The sequence below is a fragment of the Rhododendron vialii genome, chromosome 6a (genome assembly GCF_030253575.1).
Source record: "Rhododendron vialii isolate Sample 1 chromosome 6a, ASM3025357v1".
NCBI classification, from domain to species: Eukaryota; Viridiplantae; Streptophyta; class Magnoliopsida; order Ericales; family Ericaceae; genus Rhododendron; species Rhododendron vialii.
The window spans coordinates 6906924-6929889 of record NC_080562.1 but is presented as its reverse complement, the minus strand read 5'-3'; the positions used below and the strand labels follow the sequence as shown (position 1 = coordinate 6929889).

The window sequence follows — 22966 nt, the reverse complement described above, 5'->3', positions numbered from 1 at the left end:
TCAAATATTTGCCATCATGCTTCAATCGGTAAACCCATTTGTTTTTCAATGCTTTCTTGCCCTTAGGTAATTTCACCAATTCGTAAGTGCGGTTGTCAAGCAAGGACTTCATTTCCTCTTGCATACCCTTAGCCCACTCATTTTTCTTGTCATGCTCCACGGCTTCTTGGTAGCTCGCGGGCTCCCCCTGTTCCGTTACCGTCACAAATTCATCGGGAGAGTACTTTCTTGACGGTTGCTTGTCTTTAACGGATCTCCTCATCTCCGGTTGCGGTGGTGGCTCTTGAATTGGTTGCTTCCCCTCATTTTCCAACTCAACTTCATTCGGAACATCAACATTTTCACCAACTTCAAGAGGTGGCTACACACCCTCCTCATTTTCGCCATGTACCAAAGGTGAAGGAATTGGCTCCAAGTCAACGAGATCACTAGCAATTTCCTCCGGTTGATCACCTTTGTCAAAGTCTTTAATTGTTTGATCTTCAAGAAAGACAACATCTCAACTCCGAATGATTTTCTTGTCAACCGGATCCCACAATCTATAACCAAATTCCTCATGCCCATAGCCAACAAAATGCATTGTCTTGCCTTGTCATCAAGCTTGGACCTTTCATTTTTCGGAATGTGAACAAATGCCCGGCAACCAAAAACCCTCAAGTGATCATAAGTGACATCCTTGCCCGACCAAAAATTTTCCAGAACATCGTCATTCAAAGGAACCGAAGGAGACAAATTAATCAAATCAACCGCCGTCCTCATTGCCTCTGCCAAAAGGACCTTGGCAATTTCGCATGTGAGAGCATGCATCGCATCCTTTCCACCATACTGCGGTTCATCCTCTCGGCGACTCTATTTTGTTGAGGAGTTTTCTTAACGGTCTTTTGGTGTTTAATGTCTTGGCTACGACAATATTCATCAAACGACCCAACATATTCACGGCCATTGTCGGAACGAACACATTTCAACTTCTTCCCAGTCTCTCTTTCAACCTTGCCCTGAAAATCTTTAAACACATCTAAAACTTGATCTTTAGTTTTTAATGGGTAAGCCCATAATTTTCTCGAATGATCATCAATAAATGTAACAAAATAAAGTTCACCACTATGAGATCTAACTTTCAAGGGACGACAAACATCCGAATGAATCAAGTCCAATACATTAGGTTTTCTAGTAAAAGACTTGAAACAAAATGCAACTCTATTTTGTTTACCAGCCAAGCAATGAACACAAGTTTTAAGAGGGGTACCTTTCATACCGGGTAAGAGCTCCTTTTTGGCAAGAGCATGCATCCCCTTTTCACTCATATGCCCAAGCCTCTTATGCAACAATTCGGTAGAGGAGCCATCGTCAAGTGAATTTACAAACCCCTTGCTAATTTTGCCTTTCATAGTGTAAAGTGAGCAAGTCTTGTTCCCTTTAGCCACCACAAGAGAACCCTTCGTGAGCTTCTATTTTTCATTACCAAAATGGTTGTTGTAGCCTTCGTCATCTAGCTTTCCAGTGGAGATCAAATTGAGACGAATATCCAGTACATGCCTCACATTTTTAAGCACCAACTTGCATCCAATACTTGTTTCCAAGCAAATATTACCAATGCCAACAATTTTCAACGAACCTTCATTTCCCATAAGAACACACCCAAAATCTCCTTCATTGTAGGAAGTAAAGAAATTGGCTCTTGAAATGACATGGAATGAAACACCAGAATCAATCACCCAATTAGTATCTTGGCTAACCAAATTGACACAACTCTCATCACATACAACCACAAGTTAACCATCAGAAGAGACTGCTGTTGTGTTTTCTTGCTTCTTATCACCATGCTTCGCACGATTTTCCTCCTTGAATTTGAGCTTTAGGCATTTCCGCTTCATGTGGCCTTTCTTTTTACAATAATGGCACTCTATATCTTGTTTTGACGGTGATCTTCCCCTCGAACTCCCATGGCTTTGATCACGATTGTGGGGAGTGCTGCTTCTACCTCGAGATCTCACCCTTGGGTTAACAACAAGTGCCTCCGAATGAGAAGAACCGGTGGATTTCCTTCTCGTCTCTTCATTTAACAAACTACTAGTAACTTGGCTCATGGAAACAACTCCATCCGGTGCCGAGTTACTAACCGTCACAACCAAAGTTTCTCGAGTCTCGGGTAGAGAACTAAGAAGCATCAAAGCCTGCAACTCATCATCAAACACAATCTTCATAGAAGCAAGTTGATTTACAATGCTATTCGTTTCATTCAAATGTTCCGCAATAGACTTGCCCTCTTTAAATTTCAAATTCACCAATTTTTTGAACAAGAATGCTTTGTTAGTGGCCAATTTTCTATCATAGAGACTTTCCAATTTCTTCCACAAATCATAAGCCGAAGTTTCAGTGGAGACATGATGAAAAACACTATCGTCAATCCATTGACGAATAAGCCCAACAGCTTTTCAATTCAAAATGGTCCAACCCTCACGTTTTATATTGATGGGTTTAGCCGTATCACCCTCTATAGGCCCATGTAAATCTCTACAATACAAGAGGTCTTCCATTTTAATTTTCCAAGTCACCCAATTAGTTCCATTGAAACTAATCATTCTACCCACATTTCTTCCATGATTTACACCAAAATAATAAACCCTAGCCAACTGTCGGCTCTGATACCAGTTCTTGGGAAAAATATGCGGAATTTCCCACAAGTAAATCTCGAAGAAAATACAATAAATGCAGCGAACGTAATTCAAATGCGCAAACCACAAACCAAACAAACACAAGGAATTTTTACGTGGTTCCCCCAAAGTGTGAGGTACGTCCACAGGACCAGAGTTCGATTCCACTATCAACAAAGGTTCTTACAAATGGGTTTACAAGAGATGCAAAGATCTCACAAACACCTTAAGATGTATCCAACAAATTTCAAATACAAAGAGGAAAGACCTCACCAAATAGATAAACAAAACCCTCCAAAACAAAGTTGAAATGGAGAGCCACCAACTGGAAGTAATCTACCCCGAAGATCCGAATTATCTGCCGTAGAGTAGGAGAACAAAGTGGATGCACAAGAGCTTTTCCTTCCTCCACCAAATACACAAATGCACACTCGTTTCTCTTTTTCTGGAGAAGAACAAAGGTCCACTGCCTTTTCTTTTTTCAGATGACAACGCCAATAAGCTGCCAAAGGAAGCTAAGTAATCTCTAACAAAGCATGTGCAAGTCATGTGCCACCAATGTGTAGAATGTTCCACCAAAAATTGGCCCTCACAAATTGATATTCTTTTGGGCCAAACAAAATTATTATTGGGCTAACAAAATATTGTGCTTCCACTAAAAAGGGAACCCAACAGTTTGGATGAGGGGAGGAGCATATGTAGAGCTTTTTGCCAAGCCATAAGTCAGCCGTGCAAGATCCATGGAGTTTGCGGGACCAATGCGATGTGTAATCATGATTATCCCGGGGAGAATGCTGGTCGGAGATGCTCTTGTTTACCAGGGTAAAGTTTCCAAAGTATCGAAATTTTAAATTAGGGGAGTTACTAAAATAAAATAAAATTTAAATTATGGGCCGGGGAAAAATCCAATCAACCTGCCAAACCAACCCAACATGCGACGAAAATCATGAGTATGCCGATTGTGTTATGTGGGAAAATACAAATTTTAAGCAGGTTAATCTGGCTGCCGGCAAAATTTCTCCAACCGCCTTTAACCCGACCAAATTCGTTATACCTACAAATTTTAAGCAAATTCATTTGGTTGCCGATAAAATTTCCCTAACCGCCTTTAACCCGACCAAATTCGCTATACCTACATGCGTAAGTAGAAACTAGGATACTAACATACCAATACTAAAGTGTACCTTACTATACTTGTTTATAAGGGAAAAATAAAGAAAAAACCAAACTTACCCTAGTTAGCTTACGGTCCCCACCTCATTTTATTTTTGATGAGCTAATATTAAAAAAGTTGTAAGAAACATATTAAATCATTAAAAGACTCAAAGAGTGAAGTTTTCTCCAACCCATCTAAACTGCTGAGTTGAACTCGCCAAAAAAAGCCAACCAAACCGTTAGTTTAATGGTCGTTAGATTGGCGGTGATGGTGAGTTAGAAAATTATCACCTTGCCAAGTTGCCCAAGTACGAGTTGGTAGAAAAATATACCTTCAACCTGTCCAAATTGACTTATGCTCGCCCTAGTTTAGTCATATCGATGTCATGTATTTTAATCAGCTTTAGAATGACAATGACACTCTGTAAAATTTGTTATTTGTGTTTTAACATGGCAATAATTTGATCTTTAGAATCTGCACAAATAAAAATGAGTATTGTTGGGGTTTCGAACATCCAAACTCACAAGTGAACACATATAATTGAAGAACAAACCAAGAAAAGAACACAAGCACAAGCAAGAAAAGAACAAGTTGACAGAGATTTACGTTGTTCCGAGATAAGCAGATTGCTCAATCATACTCCATGGGATGCCGGGGTATTTCACTATAATGAAAATATGAAAGTGTTACAATGGAAGCAGCCTATGTGTACCTTTAATAGTTGCAAGGAACCCTAGCACATAAAAAACCCTAAAACTGCTCAAAACGCGCAACTTCGCGTGCCCAACCACCCGGGCGGGATTGAAGGCCGCACTGGTGGGATTTTCAGAGACCTTGGTTCCTATTTCTTCTTCACTGGCCCTCCGACCCGTCCAGATGGATTTGTGCAACTGAATCCGAATCACAATCAGACTTCACACTCAACAAGTACCACTTTAAGAAAACGACTTGTGGACTTCTCTCTCAATCTTACCCGCGAACTTTCTTTTCTTTATTTTACTTGAGGAAAACTTTTTCACAAGCTTTCCATAGCTATTTACGAAGGTGAATCTCGAGCGTCCAAAATATTTAGGACGGTCCGAATTTTACCAAAGAAAAAGTTTCATTTAAATTCGGACCGTCCAAAATCAAAATGGACGGCCAAGATCGCATGACACCATAAAAAGCCTGTTTACAACGATTCCGTGAATAAATCTCTTTATTATTAGTGTATTGGTAGGACTTCAATCTTGATATATGCAGTTCCCTTAATGCTTTTTGAATCATTGATTCCCATGAAATTTTTTTTGTTGCAATTATGTTTTACAAACTTGTTTTGCTATTGTTGGCCAACTCTCCATCAGGTACAAGGCAAAAACCCCTACAGATTGGTCGCTCGGGTGTGAACCGGAGTTCAACCTCTCTTGCAACGCTGTCGAGAGGTGCATATGGGGAATGGGGTAAACTCGAGCCAGGAATTCTTAATAGTAGCATCCTAACTAGGAGTGCTTCACAGTCTCGAGGGGCTTTAGGAGAAGAGGGTGTTCGCGGTGGTAGCTATCTAACTTCAATGCCGCCTAAACGTGCCAAGCAATCGGTGTGGCAGAAGCTACTTTTCTGCCAGGGCGTGGCAGCTATGAACAGTCACCGCAAGCTTAAAAGGGAGATTCGGGAGAATACTAGGAGGCAGGAAAGGATGGATCACAAGTTGGATTATGTACTGAGGAGGCAGGAGGGTTCTACAAGCAAGCCTTATGCACCGTTGCCCGTTGTTGAAGCCGAGGACAGTGATGACTTTGCCGGAGAGGAGCTGGAGTCGGGTGATGAGGTGTAGTCGTTGGTGTAGTTTGAAATCCCTATACTTGGTCGGGGTGCTTGGTCGTTGACAGTCCACCTATCCTATCTTGTTTTACTTTCATTAGTCAACTCGTAACTTGTAGTTTAAAAGGTTTTTGTTTTGGCCGGCATGTGGCCGTTGACTTGGTAACTTAGTATTGGTGGCGGCCAAGGGTAGATAAACCGAGCCAGTACATAGCCGCCACCCTTTTTGCTAACCGTTCTTTGATAACCAAGGTCAATATAAACTTAATGAAGTCCATAGTTGATCCGTAGTGCGCATTTATTCCTTTTTGATTCATTTGTTGATGATGTGCATATTTAATTATGGCATGCTTTCTCTTGGTACTTTAGTCTTTGGCTTGTAGCTCCTGTTTCTGTTTAAAGGTGCTCTCCTCATATTTGGCATGGCTTTTGTTTTTCTCCATTGCCTTGTTCCAAGCCCTTTTTCCTTGGGATGTGGTTCATAGCGTGCAGTTGCATTTGTTTTGCATGTATCCTCCTTCTCGTTAAGGGTACAGATTGTTGTACTTGACTTGGAATGTGCTCAATGCTTAGTTATCCATTTCAGTTTTCAGCTGTTAGTTGTGAGGTGTGAATAAATTTGTTTTTGGAACTCTTGCTAGATGTTTTCGGTGTGCGCATGTGCTAAGTTGTTTTAAACGGAAGGATTGCATAGTTAGTTTTAGCAGTATGTTTTTGTTGCTCGGGGCTAGCAACGTTCAAGTTGGGGGGTGTGATAAGCACCTAATATTGTAGATATTTGGTGCACCTAGTCCCGTTTTACGTCATTTAACTTATGTTTATTTACTGTTTTAAGTGATTTTGCGCGTAAGGTTTTCTGTTGAGCGTTTCAGGCAATACGCATTAAAGGGGCATGTTTTGATGTGTTGAACAATCTTTGAAAGGAACCGAGTGGCGATGCCTTATGGAGCGTAGCCGTCGGCCTATGGGAATGAACAAACGGAAGGTCGGGAAGAGTCAAGGGCCATCGGGTGTTAAGTCGGGGCACAAGGGGCTTGATTTTGCCAGTAAACAGTACGGTATCGATAAGATTCTTGGAGTATCGATACTTCATTAGAATAGAAGGAAATCCAGCTCTCAGCGTATCGATTCAATTTTCGAAGTATCGATACGGTTCCTCTTTGTGTAATTCTGGATTTCTGGTCAAACAGCACGGTATCGATACGGAGACAGCGTATCGATACGGTTCCTTTACGGGGAATTTTGGAATTCAGAGCAAGGCTGCACGGTATCGATACGGTATTAGAGTATCGATACGGGTGACTCACCGACATGCTTTTTGACAGATTTTAACTTTCCATTTGTGGCATGTTTCCACTTTTTGGATATTTTTTGATTTTTTGAAGAGAGAGAATGCATTTTTGTATAAAGAGCCATCACTCTCTTTCTCTTTCTTATCATCTAGTTCATTAGAAGTCTAGTCTCTCCTCCATTAATGTTTTCTTAAGCTTTTCAAGTGTAATCTTCCTAGAACTCAAGTAAGTAACTCTCGTTTGTTAATTTAAAGCTGTAGCTACGGACTAGATTCTCTTTAATATCAAGTTTATTCTCGTTTCCATCGGTTAAACTTCATGTCTCATTTTTATACTCTCTTCTATGCTTTAAGTATGTGTGAGTAGTCGTTAGGTTGAGTCTCGGGATATTCTTTCCCAAGGACTAGGGTCGTTATTCGGTTCTCAAACCACCGAGTTTAAAATCATGATTCTCGGAATAGAGCTTAACTTGCATTTTTGGTCTAAACAAGGGGTGTTAACTCCTTGGTAAGAGGTTTAGTCAAGCGGTCTTGGCAAGCAGCTTATCGAGGACTCGTGGCCTCCTATGTGTTCGATAAATGTTAAAAACAAGTTGGTTCGCCTCCGTTTAATCACATCTTTCAATAAACGTAGTCTTTAAAGCTAAATCTTCCGGGCGTGAGCACGCGGTCGTGACTCTCACCTGCGTTAAATTGAGAACCGGTAACATCCTTTGTCAAGGGTTAGAAAATCCCTAGACTTGCCTCTTTTAAGTTAATTAAGTTTTTCCCTAGACTTTTGCCTTGGCAATTTTCACCGTTTCAAAGCATCACCAAGTTGGCCGTCTTGAACGCTGCATTCTACCATTTTAACCTACAACCGATTAAGTTATATTCGAATTCCCTGTGGTACGATCCCGGTCTTACCGGTTTATTATGCTACAGACGATCTAGCCCTACGCTTGGGGTTTTTCTCAACCTTATTCGAAGGCGAGGTTTAGAGACTAAGCAGTGAACCTGATGAGTATGAAAATTTTTGCCAAGAGTACAACATCCTAGACGACAGTACAACATCTTAGACGATGTTGTAATAAGCCAGGTGGCTAGTAACAGAATTAGGGACAAGAGAGGAGATCGTCCCGAGCACATCACTATCCCACTAATGGCGATATGCGAAGCCGGGTTGAGTTTCCCATGTCACCCTTTCCTGAGGGAGCTTCTGGCTTGGTTTAGCCTGGTTCCTCACTACTACGCAATCAACAGCTACAGGATCGTGATGTCAGTGATAAAACTGAAGGAGTTCCATGATCTTGAGTTCACGGTTGCCGACCTATTCCATACGTACATCATGTCTAGACACGGCCACACTGAGCGTCGGTACTTGTCAACACGTAGGGATAAGGAGCCCTTAGTAGATGGATTGCCCGATACCGACAAGTGGGCTAATCTCTACATTAAGGTTAACGAAAATTACGAGTTCGGCGATCAATCCGTACGTAGGTATGTGGTGCCAAAGATAAAAGATTTCTAAGGTAGTTAATCTTTCTTCGATTTTGCCAAGGCTAATTTTTGCCTTTACATATCTGCTTTTCTAGTTTTGATCGTCGATTTCGTCTGCAAATTACATGTCCATCACTAAGACTCAACAATCCTTGGCCATAGAGAAAAATGTTGAAACTTTGAAGGCCCAGATCTGCAGAGACGCGCCGACCTTGTTGGGCTACATTCCTTCATATAAGGGAAAGTTGAAAAGGAAGGAAAAGGAAGCGAAGCCGAGCAAGAAAATTGGCGGCAAGAAGAAGGGTGGCGAGCGACAGGCAGGAGAAGGCCAATAGGGGGGAACCAAGAAAAGAAAGGAGCCGAGAGTGAAGCTCCCCACCTTCAGGAAGTCAGCCGATTTTTGGTTTCAAGAGAGCCAACAGACCGAGCTTCCAGGTATCAATCTTTCCTTACGAACTATTGTTCCCAGGTTCACATAAGAAATGTCTTGAAAGAATGTGGTTCGTGTCAACCTTAAGGATATGCTTCCAGGGCTCGGCCAAATGCCTCTGATCCTCTCGAGCCTGCCAAAAAAAGACAAAAAGTTACTCTTGACTTTTTCCCCACCAAACCGCCAACGCCACAGCCGAGGGAGAAGGAACACATGGAATCATCAGTCGCTGGTGGCTCGAAGGCTGTTCAGAGATCGAAGGATTCAGCCAATCATGTGGCGGTGCAAGAGTTTGCCCCATCGTTCACAATGGCCGAGGGTAGGGTGGTTTCGGTGGAGGACAGTGTTAAACTAGAACCTGGCCTTGCCGTTACCATGCTCCAAGGCCTTGCTTTGCCGAACGACATGAAGAAGGTCCCAGAAGATCTTCAGCCGAGCCTGATTCATGCCAGCGCTTATCTTGTTCAGGTTATTCTGAGCTTGACTTTTCCAAACTTAATTCTGCTTGTTCCTCCAAGCTTAAGTCTTCTATTTTTTTTTTGTAGGTTGGGCAGGTGTTGCTATGCGCATTCAACAGGGCCGAGCTTACGTCGGTTGAGAGGTCCCGATACCATGACGACCTTAAGGCTGAGTGCGAGAAGACGAAGTCATTGAGGAGCACTCTTAAGTCTACTAAGGCCAAAATGTTGGAGGTAGAGAAGGAGAGGGACAAGAATGCTGAAAAGGTCAAGAAGGCTGAGCGTGAGCTTGGTAAAATGCAACGTCGTGAAAAGAGGAAAATGAAGAAAGTCGACGAAAAGGCTTTCCAAGCTAGCTACGACCGGGCCAGAGCCGAGTATGTCAGGGAGGCTCGAAAAATGGTGAATGAGACAATCGAAGAACGGATGTCGATTGCGTACCGAATGGGGTACAAGGATGGAGTGAAGGCCGCATATGAATTTAACGAAGTCGATTCCCGCTGCTGTGGTTCCCTAGCTCATTTTGTCGTACACTGAGAAGAAATGTGCACCTCTCCCTCCGAAGGAGTATCCTGAAAGTGATGAAGATATCGAAGAGGTTTCTTATGCTGAGGATGGGAATGGAGCTAGTGCAAAGAAGGTGGTCTATGAAGCTGGTGACAACAATGTAGCTGAAGACACAGCAAAAGGACCAATGAATGTTGATCAAAGTGCTAAGGCTGAAGTTGTTGCCGGGGATGCTGCTCAAGTTTGAGTAGATAATGGCCATTACCCTTTCCTCTTGACTTCATAAATTTCGTTGTTTAAACTATGTGTGAACTTTTGTTGGACTGGACGGCTCCAAACTTGGAGTTTGCCATTCTAAATGTAATAGTTTGTGGGGGGTCAAACGATTTACTACGCCGTACCTCCCAGCTTAGGGATATTCTTCAACACTTTCTTTTGAATGAATGTCTTGATTTCCTGTTTGCAATGTATCAAGTTCCTGCTTCTTGGTATTCCATTTCCATGCCTAACGAATTTTGACATGCTTGCTTGTTTGAATGGTCGTTATCCGTAGCCCCACTTTGGTCTGGGTTCGGCTAAGTAGTTAAATATGGACCAAAGTAGAAATTGCTTAACTGTAGTTGGATAATTGCCAAGCTTTGACCAAAGTATAGTGGTCAAATAGAGTTGATAGATAGCCGAGCTTGGCATTGTCCGCGGCCATTGTGCCAATTTAGTGGATAATACATAGGTAAGCAACCAAAAGTTTGATAGGTGCCCCTTACCTGTGGTTGGGGTTCGGCCGTGTTGCCGGACCTTGGCCGAGGTATTAAGGGCTTGAGATGTTGAACGTTTGTGGGTGGTTTGCTCACTGAATCGTGAGTATAACCGGGCATTGGCCAACCTTTCTATCTTGCCAAGCCAAACCGAAGCCTATATTCCAGCCGTAATGTGTGTCTTAGGCTTGGTGGACCATATATCCGATTTTTGCTTCTTTGGGTTTAGTGGCCAAAGCAGAGGCATAAAAGCCGCTTGTGGGTGTGACCAAAGTCAACGTTTGTGATTGGCAGAGTATGCCGAGTGTAGTTTTATAGTAAGGAAGACAATTAAAAATTGCAGAAGACATTGATTGCCAAACAAGATTCTTCTTTGATTTGAGAAACATGAAATACAAGTTGAATGCAAAAGGTTTGGGCTGAAGCCAACATAAAGAAATTGACATAGTAATGGCCGAAGCCAATGCTGACATAACGAAAAACTAAGATGGTAAAAAACAGGATAGTCAGTGGCCGAACATGAGGCGCATTGTTGGTATTTTGATTACATGTATGCCTTCTTCAGATTCTGTGCATTCCAGGGGTTGGTACAGACTTTCCCATTCATGTCCTCCAGCACGTAAGCACCTTTTCCAACAATTTTGATAACACAAAAAGGTCCCTCCCAGTTGGGCTTGAATTTCATTTTCTTGCTGGCCTATACAACTTTTCGCCAAACCAAATCATCGGGTTTGAATGTCTTAGTCCTCATGCTTCAGTTATACCCTTGGGCCATTTGCTGTTGGTATTCGACGAGTTTGAGCCGAGCATTATCACGCTTTTCCTCTGCCAAAATCAGCTCTTGTTCCACAGCTTCGTCATTGGTTTTGGGGTTGAATGTTTCTGTTCTGAATGTTGTGAATTTCGACTCCAGTAGGATTACAGCCTCCATGCCGAACACCATTAAAAAGGGTGTCTGGCTGGTGGAATGCCTTGGTGTAGAGCGATAGGCCCATAGGACGCGTGGCAATTCTTCAACCCACTTTTCTCTTTTGGAGTTTAGCTGACGCTTGATCCCATCATAAACGGTCTTGTTCGTGGCCTCAACTTGGCCATTTTCTTGGGGGTATGCTGGTGTATTGTTGAAAAATTGTATCCCAAACTCGGCACAGAGGTTGGTAAGGTCCTTGCCGATAAATTGAGTTCCGTTATCTGAGATAATGGCTTAAGGAACGCCGAACCTGGTAATGATGTTAAACCAGACAAATGTTCGAACGTCAACCTCTGTGGTTGTCACAAGGGGTTCAGCCTCCACCCATTTTGAGAACTAGTCCATTGTCGTGATTAGAAACTTGAAGCCTCCAAGGGCCGTTGGCAGCTTTCCCACGATATTAAGCCCCCAATGTGCAAAGGGCCAGGGACTTGTGATGGGGGAAAGATTCTGGGTAGGTTGCTTCGGGATAGGGGAAAAAAGTTGGCATGGTCGACACATGCGGATGACTTCTTCACAGTCTTTCTTCATGTTCTTCCAAAAGTATCCTTGACTCATTGCTCATTGGCAGAGCGAACGGCCGCCAAAGTGGCAGCCACAGCTTCCTGAGTGAAGCTCGGCGAGAATCTCGGGTACTTAGTTTGGGTGGACAACTAGGAGATAAGGGCCGGAGATAGATTTCTTGTAGAATTGGCCACTTTCGGAGAGCCAGTAGTAAGCGGCTCGTCCATCCAGCTTGGACCGAGTTTAACGTTGAGTACTTCTGGCGTTGTGTCAAAGCTTGGGTGGTCAATGCTACCAAAGTTGTCTTGAACTCAGACGCTTTGGAAGTCGAAGTAAGGCCAGCGAGTGCATCGGCATGAGCGTTGTGCTCGCAGTTGATCTGTTCAATTTTGAAATTCTTGAAGTGCGTGATGAGTTCGGCTGCTGTTGCTTAGTATTTCAACATTCGTGGGTCCCGAGCCTCATAGTCCCCAAGTACTTGATTGACTATGAGTTGGGAGTCATAGTAGACAATTAGATCGGCGACCTTCATCGCGATTGCGGAGCGTAAACCAGTAAGGAGGGCTTCGTATTCAATTTCATTGTTGGTGGCAGGGAAGTTGATGCTAAGAGAGCTTTCATGAAGTGTCCCACAAGGGAAAACTAAGACTACCCCTACTTCGGCTCCATTGCTGTTGGAGGCCCCGTCGACATGTAGTCGCCAAATGTCACCCTGAAAAAGTTCCTAAGGCATTGGAGCTTTTGTTTGTTCGGTGACTGGTTGAGGAGTTGGAGTGTTAAGAATTTTTGTGTCCTCCGGTGTCAATTCTGCGATGAAGTCGGCGAGAATTTGCCCCTTGATTGCCATCCTCGGCTCGAAACGAATGTCGAAGTTTGCTAATTCGACTGCCCATTTAGAGACCCTGTTGGAGAGATCAGCATTCCGGAAAAGGCTTTTTAGAGGGTGCTCTGTTAAGACGGTGATGGTGTGGGATTGGAAGTAAAGCAAGAGTTTCCTGGCTGTCGAGACGAGAGCGAGTGCCAATTTCTCAAGTGGTAGATAGCGTGTTTGCGCTAGGAGGAGTGTTTTGCTTGTGAAGTAGATGGGCATGTCATCTGTGCCAATTCATCGAACCAGTGCTGAACTAACTGCGTGGACGGAGACAGCAAGATACAAATACAAGGTTTCGAACTCCTTTGGTTTCACCAGTACTGGGGCTGAGCTTAGGTATTCCTTTTGTTCGGCCAAGGCGGAGTCGCAATCTGGAATCCACTCAAAACTGCGTCAACTTTTGCCTTTCAAGGCATGAAAAAATGCATGGCACTTGTTTGAGGACTTGCTGATAAACCGGTTTAGAGCTGCTGCCATCCCGGTAAGCCTTTGAACTTCCTTTATTGTTCGTGGTGGGCGCAATTCTGCAACGGCCATGATCTAGTTGGGGTCGGCTTCAATGCCACGTCAAGTGACCAAGTGTCCAAAGAATTTTCCTGCGCTCATGCCGAATGCGCACTTTTCAGGATTTAAGTGAAACTTGTGGAGTTTGAGGAATTCAAACACTTCAACCAACTCTTAGGGGTGGTTGTATTCCTTCTGGCTTTTGACAATGAGGTCGTCGATGTAGGCTTCCACGGTGTGGCCAATTTGGGCGTGCAACATCTTGAATATGGATCGGTTGAATGTGGCGCCCAAGTTCTTGAGCCCAAAGGGCTCGGTAGCAAAAGATGCCATATGGTGTGATAAAAGCAGTTTTTTCCATGTTGTCCAGGTCCATGGCTATTTGGTGGTAGCCACGGTAGGCGTCGAGGAAGCTTAACCGAGCATGGCCTGCCGTTGCGTCCACAAGTTGATCAATCTTGGGGAGGGGGGAACCAATCTTTTGGACAAGCATCGTTAAGATTGGTATAATTGACACAAACTCGCCATTGGCCGTTTTTTTTTCTTAATGACCACTGTGTTGGACAGCCAGGTTGGGTATTGTACTTCTTGGATGGCGTTGGCTCCCAACAAATGGTTGACTTCTCCCAGCAAACGGTTGACTTCTGGACGACGGGCTTGGCATCTTTCTTTATGTTGAGAGAGTGACTGATAAACTTGGGGTCGACCCCCGGCTTCTCGTTGGGGGTCCAAGCAAAAACTTCTATGTTGTCCTTGAGGAATTGGAACATTTCTTAGCGTTCGGCGTCATTGATGGAAGAGCCAAGTAAGAAGAAACGAGAGCCATCCTCATTGATGGGCATTTGGACGAGGTTCTCTTGTGCTTTGTCCTCAGCCTTTTCGCCGATGTTGTCAATAATTGCCATATCTGGGACCTCAACCCATTGAACTTGCTTGACTTTGGTGGAATTATGGACAGTTGAAACGTAACACTTCGTAGAGGCGACTTGATCGCCTCGTAGGTCTTCCTGTCTTCCATTTGCGCCAATGAATCGGACGACCTGGTGGTAAGTGGAAGTGATTACTTGCATGCCATATAACCAGGTTCGGCCGAGAATGGCGTTGTACGGGCTTGGCACGTTGACGATAATGAATTCAATGCTCAATGTTTTCAAGCCGACAACGACTGGTAGGAAGATTCCACCTAGTGGCCAAACAGGTGCTTCGTTGAATCCGATAAGAGGTACTTCAGCGGGTTGCAATGCCGATTCTGGTAGATCAAGTTTTTTGAACAAGTCATAGTACATGACCTCTGTCGAGCTTCCTTGATCGATGAGGACGCGCTTGACGTCATGGACTCCAATTTGGACAGTCACAAGTAGGGCATCGGAGTGTGGGGTTTGCACAAGCTCGAGGTCACGCTCTGTGAAAGTTATTGTCCACTTAAGCAATTCTTCTAGACGTGGACGTTTGGATCTAGGTCCTACCGCAAGTACCTACTTGAAAGTGGAGGCGCGATCGAGGTTGGCACGAAGGCTTGTTTCAGATTCCTTTGTCACAGGGCCGTGGATAACGTGTATCATCAGCCGCGGCTCATTTGGATTAGGATTTCAGGCAGGTTGACGGGTGGGTGTTTTGGTTCGATTCAATGTACTGGTCGAGATGGCCTTGGGCCGCCAAATGCTCTAACAGTGCCTTGTACGGGGCGCATGTCGTTGTGTGGTGGCCGAGCTCGTTATGATATGAGCACTTTTTCCTTGGGTTCTAATCTTCTTGGCCTGTGTCTGTGCCGAGCTTCCCTGTTGGCCACTCAAACCATGGTTGCCTCATTATCTCTTTTAGGAAAGACTAGATGGGCTCTTTGAAGTACGTGGTTTCGGCCACGTAGTCGTGCACCTTCGGCGGACGTTTATTTCCTTCCTTGATGTTGTTGACGTGTTTCTTTTACTGGTACTGTTGGGTTATGATTGGCGCTTGCAGCTGGGACGCGACCGTTGGAAGTAGGGTAGTTAGGTCCCTGAGTTGCTCGGTCCGCGTAAAATTCTTCAAGAGTGCAAAATCGCTCTACGATGCGCATCAACTCGCCCATGCCGCGTAAAATTCTTCAAGAGTGCAGGATCTTGCTGCCAGTTTCCAAGCCGTTTTTAAAGGTTTGTGCAGCCCAGTACTCATTGATTCCAGGGATTTCATTGCATAATTGCCAGTATCGTTCGACATACTGCTTGAGTGTTTCAAATGGGAGCTTCCTCATCTGGGATAATGACTCAAGCTCCTTAGCGGTCCTATTGCTTGTGATAAAGCGAGTGTTGAAGGAACGTTCAAGGTCGGCCAAGTTCCATATGGATCTAACGGGAAATTTATTGAACCACTAGAGTCCAAGGGAACCGAGGCTGGACGGGAACGCCTTGCATTTGATTTCGTCTTTTGTGGTGCATAGTTCAATTGTTTGACTAAAATGAATCAGGTGAGTGTAAGCTTCGCAAGTGGTTGGGTCAAACTTTGTGAACTTTGGCAAGTGGAAGTTGGATTCAGCGGTTGTGTTGATTATGCAGGATGTGAAGGGTGAGACGCCAAGATCCTTCAGCTACCGCTCAAAGCCTGGGCGCGGCAGCTTGCCAAGCCCATCAGACTGCGACCGCTTTGAGTCCCCTTCTTTAGACTCATTTTCTGAGGGTTTCTCCCAATCTCGTTGCCAAAGTTTGTTTCTCAAATCTGTGGTCGTTCGGTGGGACCATTCGACAGACTTCTCTCGTTCACGACGAGTTTTTGGGTCATCGTTCGGCCCTTCAATGCGTACGTCCTTTCCATTTCTCTAAGACCGATTTTCATTTTCTAGGTTTTCAGGGGAATTTCTCCATGGCGTTCGGAGACGTGGCGTCTTGTTTCCACGGAGCCTCAACTATAATGAGAGGTCGTGGTTCAGGAGAACTACGCGCGTCCGATGGAGTAGGTGCTTGTGAAGGACATGGTGGTGTCCCTGAATCTACTCCGCTCTTGATGGCTCCATGAGCGATGCATCTCAGAGGTTGTTAGCCGTTTGTAGAGGATGAGTTCCCTGGCGTTGCCCTTTTCTAGTGTGAAGCCAAGGTGGTCTTTGGCCGAGCCGCGATAGCCTGCTTCGTGGGGTTGCTCCTGCGGTGGTGGAGGAGGTGGAGGGGGGAGGAGTCTGTCGTCGTTGCCTTCCGCCTCCAGCAGATCTGGACGAGGCTGGCGCGGTGTCCTGCATGCATTGCTTCATTTGGGCCACCTCCATTGGCAGGCCGCCAGTTCGTTGCCTCTTTCGTCGTCTCAACGTTGCAGCAGACGGATGTAGGCCGCTGTTATGTCGTTTGTGGCTGGCGATAGCCCAGAGCTGGCGGGGATTGAGATGGACATGTGTCTCTCAAGGAATGGTGGAAGGATTGTGTTTCCACCAGCGTCTTTGACCCTCAAAATAGTAACATTTGGTAGATCTCCGCCCATGGTGGTTGAATTTGCGATTGTCTTTGGAAGAGGAAGGTGGTTTTGAAAAGGGTTTGAGCCGTTTGAATTAGAAGCGATTCACGTCGGGTTCACCAATTGTGTGGCTCGTGATTCTTGATCCGAATTCCTCATTCGTTGATTCGTTAATCTCCTAGCCTTCTCGCCTTAACCTGCACAATGAACGCACGACTAAGACCTGGCCGGGGGTTGCCCGGCAAGGCCCTCCGACAAGAGGATGAGAATGTGCAAAGAGCAAAGCAAGAGGCTAGGGTTTTGGGATTCAGTAATGTCTACCTCTTAGAGTTGTTATCTTTCATTATTTATAGAGTCTTCTTAACTTGCTTTCCAAGCACGAGCATGAGCCTCGCACGAGTCGAGTGACATCATTGTGACGTCACCGAGTAGATCTGGTAATTGTTTTTACATGAGCTGGCACCTTCCATGTGCGCTCATCATGATCTTTTGGCATAACCACTCCGACACGTGGGAGGACACGTGGCACAACGGGTAGCCGAGCTTCATACTTAGCCGAGCCTAGTGAGCGACTCAGGTAAAAAGCCCTACAACAAAGCTATCCTTCTAAAGGTGGCCGAGCCCGGGTGACACTCTTCTAGCGCCAAGCGTAAGGCGAGTGCAATGTTGGTAATTGATAAGCCTAGGCATAAAACCGAGCCCTGGCCCAGGTACGGCCACAATGATCAGCGCGGGCAGTTATGTTCGGCCTGCTACACGTATGGTGGTGGTTGTACAAAACTCAACAAAGTTCAAATGAAAATGCACAAGGTTGCCTTCAAGTTGTGAGCAGGTATAGGAAATTCACCCATGACGAGTTGAAGAAAGCAACTAGAAAATTTAAGGAAGAAATCGGAAGAGGAGGTGGTGGGGTTGTGTACAAAGGCATATTACCCGATCGTAGTGTTGCAGCAATCAAGAGACTCAACGAGGCTACGCAAGGGGAAGCAGAACTCTTAGCAGAGGTGAGCACCATTGGAAGGGTTAACCACATGAACTTGATAGAGATTTGGGGATACTGCGTTGAAGGAAACCATAGGCTATTGGTTTACGAGTATATGGAGCGTGGATCGTTCGCAAAGAATTTTATTTCTAGCATCCGTGATTGGGAGAGGAGGTATGATATCGCGGTTGGTTCTGCGAAAGGCCTAGCTTACCTACACGAAGAGTGTTTGGAGTGGGTTCTCCATTGCGATGTCAAACCTCAAAACATTCTCTTGGACTCTAATTTCCAACCCAAGGTTGCGGATTTCGGCCTCTCCAAGCTAGTAAACAGAAGAGGTGGTGGAAAGAGTTTGAGCTTTTCCAGAGTGAGGGGGACGAGAGGCTTCATGGCGCCAGAGTGGAATTCCAATCTCCCGATCACATCCAAAGTCGATGTTTATAGCTACGGAGTGGTGGTGCTGGAAATGGTCACGGGAAAGAGCCCGATGACAACAGGTGGTCAGGGGTCTGAAAATACAGGGGAGATGGAACAGAGAGGGCTAGTGAAATGGACGAGGGAGAAGATGAATAGAAATGGAGAGAATGAACTGTGGCTTGAAGAGATCATTGATCCACTAATGAAGGGGAAATGTGATTTAAGGAAGATGGGAATACTGGTTCTAGTGGCATTGGAATGTGTAGAGGAAGATAAAAATGCAAGACCCACCATGAGTCAGGTTATAGAGAGGTTTCTACCCCATGAAAAAGGATGACTATTAAGAGGCAAAGATGGATAAATGATTGACTTGAAATCAAGGGATCTCAGTATATGGTTTCAGACTTTCACTTTATGCATGCTTGCTTTCAATATAGTCTAGCCTTTAGAATATTTATGCATCATTCCTCTAGCTATTAGATAATGGGTGTCTGAACATTTTGTTTTCATGTCTATGGTATATTGTCGATAGAATGCGGAATTGTGTTTTTTTTTTTTTGCTAAGCAATGCGGAATTGTGTTTCTGAACATTTGGTTTTGTTTGTTTTGGGGTTTGAAAACCTCTAAGCACGGTCTTCAATAAATTTTTTCTATCACTCTTCGCTCATTACTCTCAATTTTTTTCATGAAGCCTTCTTGAAATGGAACTTCAATTTTCTGTAACTACTGATGAACAGAGTGTTGCCAATTCAAGGGGATTGTCAAACGCCCAAAATAAAATCTTGGAAAAGTTATTGACGCAATATTCGAAACAATAATCTGCACAGCTTGTTGTTGATGAGGCACTGCCTAATTGGTTGTTGCGAAATAGCTTCTTATTCAGTTGTCAATTACATTGTCACATTAGCATGATGTATATATTGTTGCACAAAATGTTCCAATAATAGCATTACTCTAAAATCAAATCTCATACCATAGACAAAATGACCAATCATCAACCTCTTTAAAAAAATACTGTTTACTGAAAAACTGATGTACAACAAAATGATTGTAGATGTCAAAAATATGAGAAAATTTCTTTTATATCCCTTCAACTTTGACCAAAAATTCATTTTGGTCCTTCACATTTCAATTTCGGCATAAAAATACTTCGACTTTCCAATTTTTTTCAATATCATCCTTTAGGGATATATACATATATACACGAAAATAGAGTGTTTGGATCAAGCACCCTACACACATCGGATGCCGTTAATTCCTGCGTTGACCCTTGTTTTTTTTTTTAGAATTTTTGAACGGCTCGAATCGGCCTTCCGATGGCCAAAGACGGCTCGGTGCGACTGTCAGTCCCTATAGCAAGACTCAAAGAAAACGGATTCCTTCTAAAGGATGACATTGAAAAAAATTGAAAAGTCAAAGTATTTTTATGCCGAAATTGAAAGGTGAATGACCAAAAATCGAAGGGATATAAAAAAAAATTTCCCGAAAAATATAAAACATATATCAGATATATAACATCGCTATATGTGCTTTCGGCACAAAAGTTGACAAATCACTTGCAACTCTTCGACCGTCCACAGCCTCGCCCGAAGGCACCGTAAATCTGTGATAACAATACAAAATCACCATGGGGAAAAAAAGAATAAGTTACTGAGCATCAACTTGTGTAAAAACTTCTAAATGTTTAGCATTTTCCTTCTCACAATCTATCTACACTTTTGTGCTACTTTATAAATTCACATGGCACTCAAAAATATAAATTGGCAACATATGGATTATTCAGTGCCGACAACTCTAAAAAAAATAAAATTTCTTATGTAAAAAGAATTTGGTACGTTTTTTTGAATAAACCCGCCACCCCTAGTTTTCCCCAATTTTTGGCTACGTACGTACGTAAGCATCAGGTAGATTGTGTTAACTTCAATTGGATTTCACGTACTTGGAAGCTAGACATGACAGTGAGTAATTCTTGATATCTACTATCCTATATCATGCATTTAGAATTCGTGCGCATATAGACGTAGTTGCTTGATATCTACCATGTTCTCTTTGCCGTAAGCCTGTAAATATGTACCGATTACACAGTAAATCGTGCTTGGCCATTTCTATCCGAAACTGTATCCATTCGTATCAAGTCCTCTCTGAATGCGTTGCTTCTGCAGATGGTTGAGTTTTTGCAGTTAAGCTGCAGATCGAGATGCTATATTATGCCAACATTGAAGAGGAGACACCTAAGGAGTTACGCAACATAATTAGCTACTGAACTTTCTCCTCCAAAGGGGAAAGGAGGGAGTGGGCGAAAGCAGTTAACGGTGAACAAGAGGAAAGGTGGTGGAGTTGGGATAGTAAGGATTGAGGAGCGAGATGGAGAACTGTTGCCTCGGTCTGGGAAACGGAGGTTGGAAGCGGCGGATGGTTCAATTTCACAAGGTAAGAGGGTCTTTTTGGGGGATATTTCTAACTCTGTTAGGGTGGAGGCGGCCAACCCCAATGGGCCCCCGAAATCTCAATGAAGGTCATGGTGTGGAACTGTCAGGGTGCGGGGAACCCTCTGACAGTTTCCCGATTGAAGGAGTTTTATAGACTCCATTCCCCGGATGTGGTGTTTTTTATGGAGACCAAGAATTCTGATCATTATTTGGTTTGGCTTCAAAAACAGCTGGGTGTAAAAGGTGGTTTTTTTGTTATTCCTATTGGCTTGGCGGGAGGGTTGTGTATATATTGGAAGAAGGGGGTGTCCTTTCAGATCATTAGAAGTAATTCGGTTTTTATTGATTGTTTTATTTCGGTAGCCCAACATCGGTGTCGGATGACCTTTGTACACGCGCAGAATTCTCTTCAGGAACGAAAAGGTCTGTGGGAGGAATTATTGGGTATAGCTCATGTGGAATCTTCAGATTGGTTGGTTGGTGGAGATTTTAATGCTATATTGCACCAGGATGAAAAATTTGGAGGTCACCAAAGGCAGGCGTGGGAATTATCTGATTTTCAACGGTTCGTTCAGGAGAGCAGCCTTATTGATTTGGGTTATGTTAGGTTTCCGTTTACTTGGAACAAAAAGAGGTCTGGTAGGGAGAATATGCGAGTCCAACTTGATCGCTTTCTGGCAAGTTCGAGTTGGAGGATTCGTCATCCAAATGCGGTGGTGAAGCATTTAGCACCGGGTGGCTCTGATCATTGTCCGATTTTACTGGATAGCGTGTATCAGGTGGGGAGTTTTAAGCAAAGATTTATTTTTGATATGCAATGGGGTGGATATGAGGAGTGTGGTGTGATTGTTCGACGGGCTTGGCAGCGGCAAGTCCATGGGTCTAGATGGTTTCAAATACATGAGAAAATCAAGACATGTCGAATGGGTTTTTTACACTGGAGGAAACAACGTCCACTCAATTCAAGGCATAATAAGGAGGTTTTGGGCTCTACACTACAGCATTTGTTTGAGTGTCCAGACTTCAATAGAGAGGAGTATTCGCTTACTGAGACCTTATTCAAGAGGGCTCTTACGGATGAGGAGATTTATTAGAGGGATAGAGCGCGGTCAAATTGGCTTAAGGCGGGAGATAGGAATACAGCTTTCTTTCATGCTGAGACTATCCAAAGGCGACAACAAAATAGGCTAGTTGGGCTTGAAGATCGGAATGGGTGTTGAAGAGGGGAATCAAGCTGTGAGTGAGATTGCTCGTGATTATTTTCAGAATATTTTCTCGTCAGATGGTATTTCTAATGTGGAGGCAGTTTTAAGCTGTGTGACTCCAAGGGTGTCCAACTCGATGAATAGGTTTCTCACGAGACCTATTTCTTACAATGAGGTTAAAACAGTGGTTTTTCAAATGCCTACGGATAAAGCTCCCAGACCGGATGGAATGGGAGCGGGGTTTTTTCAAAAATACTGGACCATTGTGGGATCGAGTTTGGTGGATGCTGTGCGTAGTTTTTGTCACTCAGGTAATCTTCTTCGTGGTATAAATCATACACATATTGTTCTTATTCCCAAAGTTCAGTGTCCAATGAATATGGGACAGCTGCGGCCCATTAGTTTATGTAATTCAAGTTATAAAGTGTTAGCGAAGGTCTTTGTGAATTGTTTGCAACGTTTCTTGCTAAAACTTATCAGTGAGAGTCAGTGTGCTTTTGTAAGTGGGCGTTTGATGTCAGATAATACTATCTTGGCCCAAGAAGCTTTGCATTACATGAAGAATTGTCGTTATGGCCAGAATCGATCGGTGGCGTTGAAATTGGATATGAGTAGGCTTACAACCGAGTGGAGTGGAGCTTTTTGGAGGCTATTATGCGTAAAATGGGCTTTGCAGATGTGTGGATAAAATGGATTATGGGGTGTGTATCTTCTTCTTCTTTTTTGGTCAAGCGGAAAATCTAAGGGGTGTGTATCTTCTGTTAGTTATTCCTTGTTGCTCAATGGACAACCAGAGGGGTACATCAACCCATCCCGGGGCTTGTGTCAAGGCGACCCTTTGTCGCCTTATTTATTCTTGTTTTGTGCTGAGGGTTTTTCGGAGATGTTGCGCCATGCCGAATCTCGGGGTGCTATTCAAGGTTTGAGGATATATAGAGGTGCCCGTCCATTAGTCATTTGCTCTTTGCGGATGATACACTGGTTTTCTGTAAAGCAAAAAGAAGGGAGTTACAAGCTATTGGAGACATTCTAGATGACTATCGGAAGGCATCGGGTCAACTCATCAATCTCCAAAAGTCTTCTATGTTTTTTAGCAAAAATACAGGAGCTGACTTAAAGAGGGCTCTTAGTTCAAATCTC

General features: G+C 43.8%; 1 protein-coding gene across 1 annotated transcript; it reads left to right on the top strand.

Moving 5' to 3' along the window:
- Positions 1–17533: 17533 nt before the first annotated feature.
- On the top strand, positions 17534–18779 carry LOC131328322 (putative receptor protein kinase ZmPK1). The gene has a single exon (XM_058361278.1). The coding sequence runs from the start codon at positions 17534–17536 to the stop codon at positions 18527–18529; it is 996 nt and encodes a 331-aa protein (XP_058217261.1). The 3' UTR covers positions 18530–18779.
- Positions 18780–22966: the final 4187 nt, after the last annotated feature.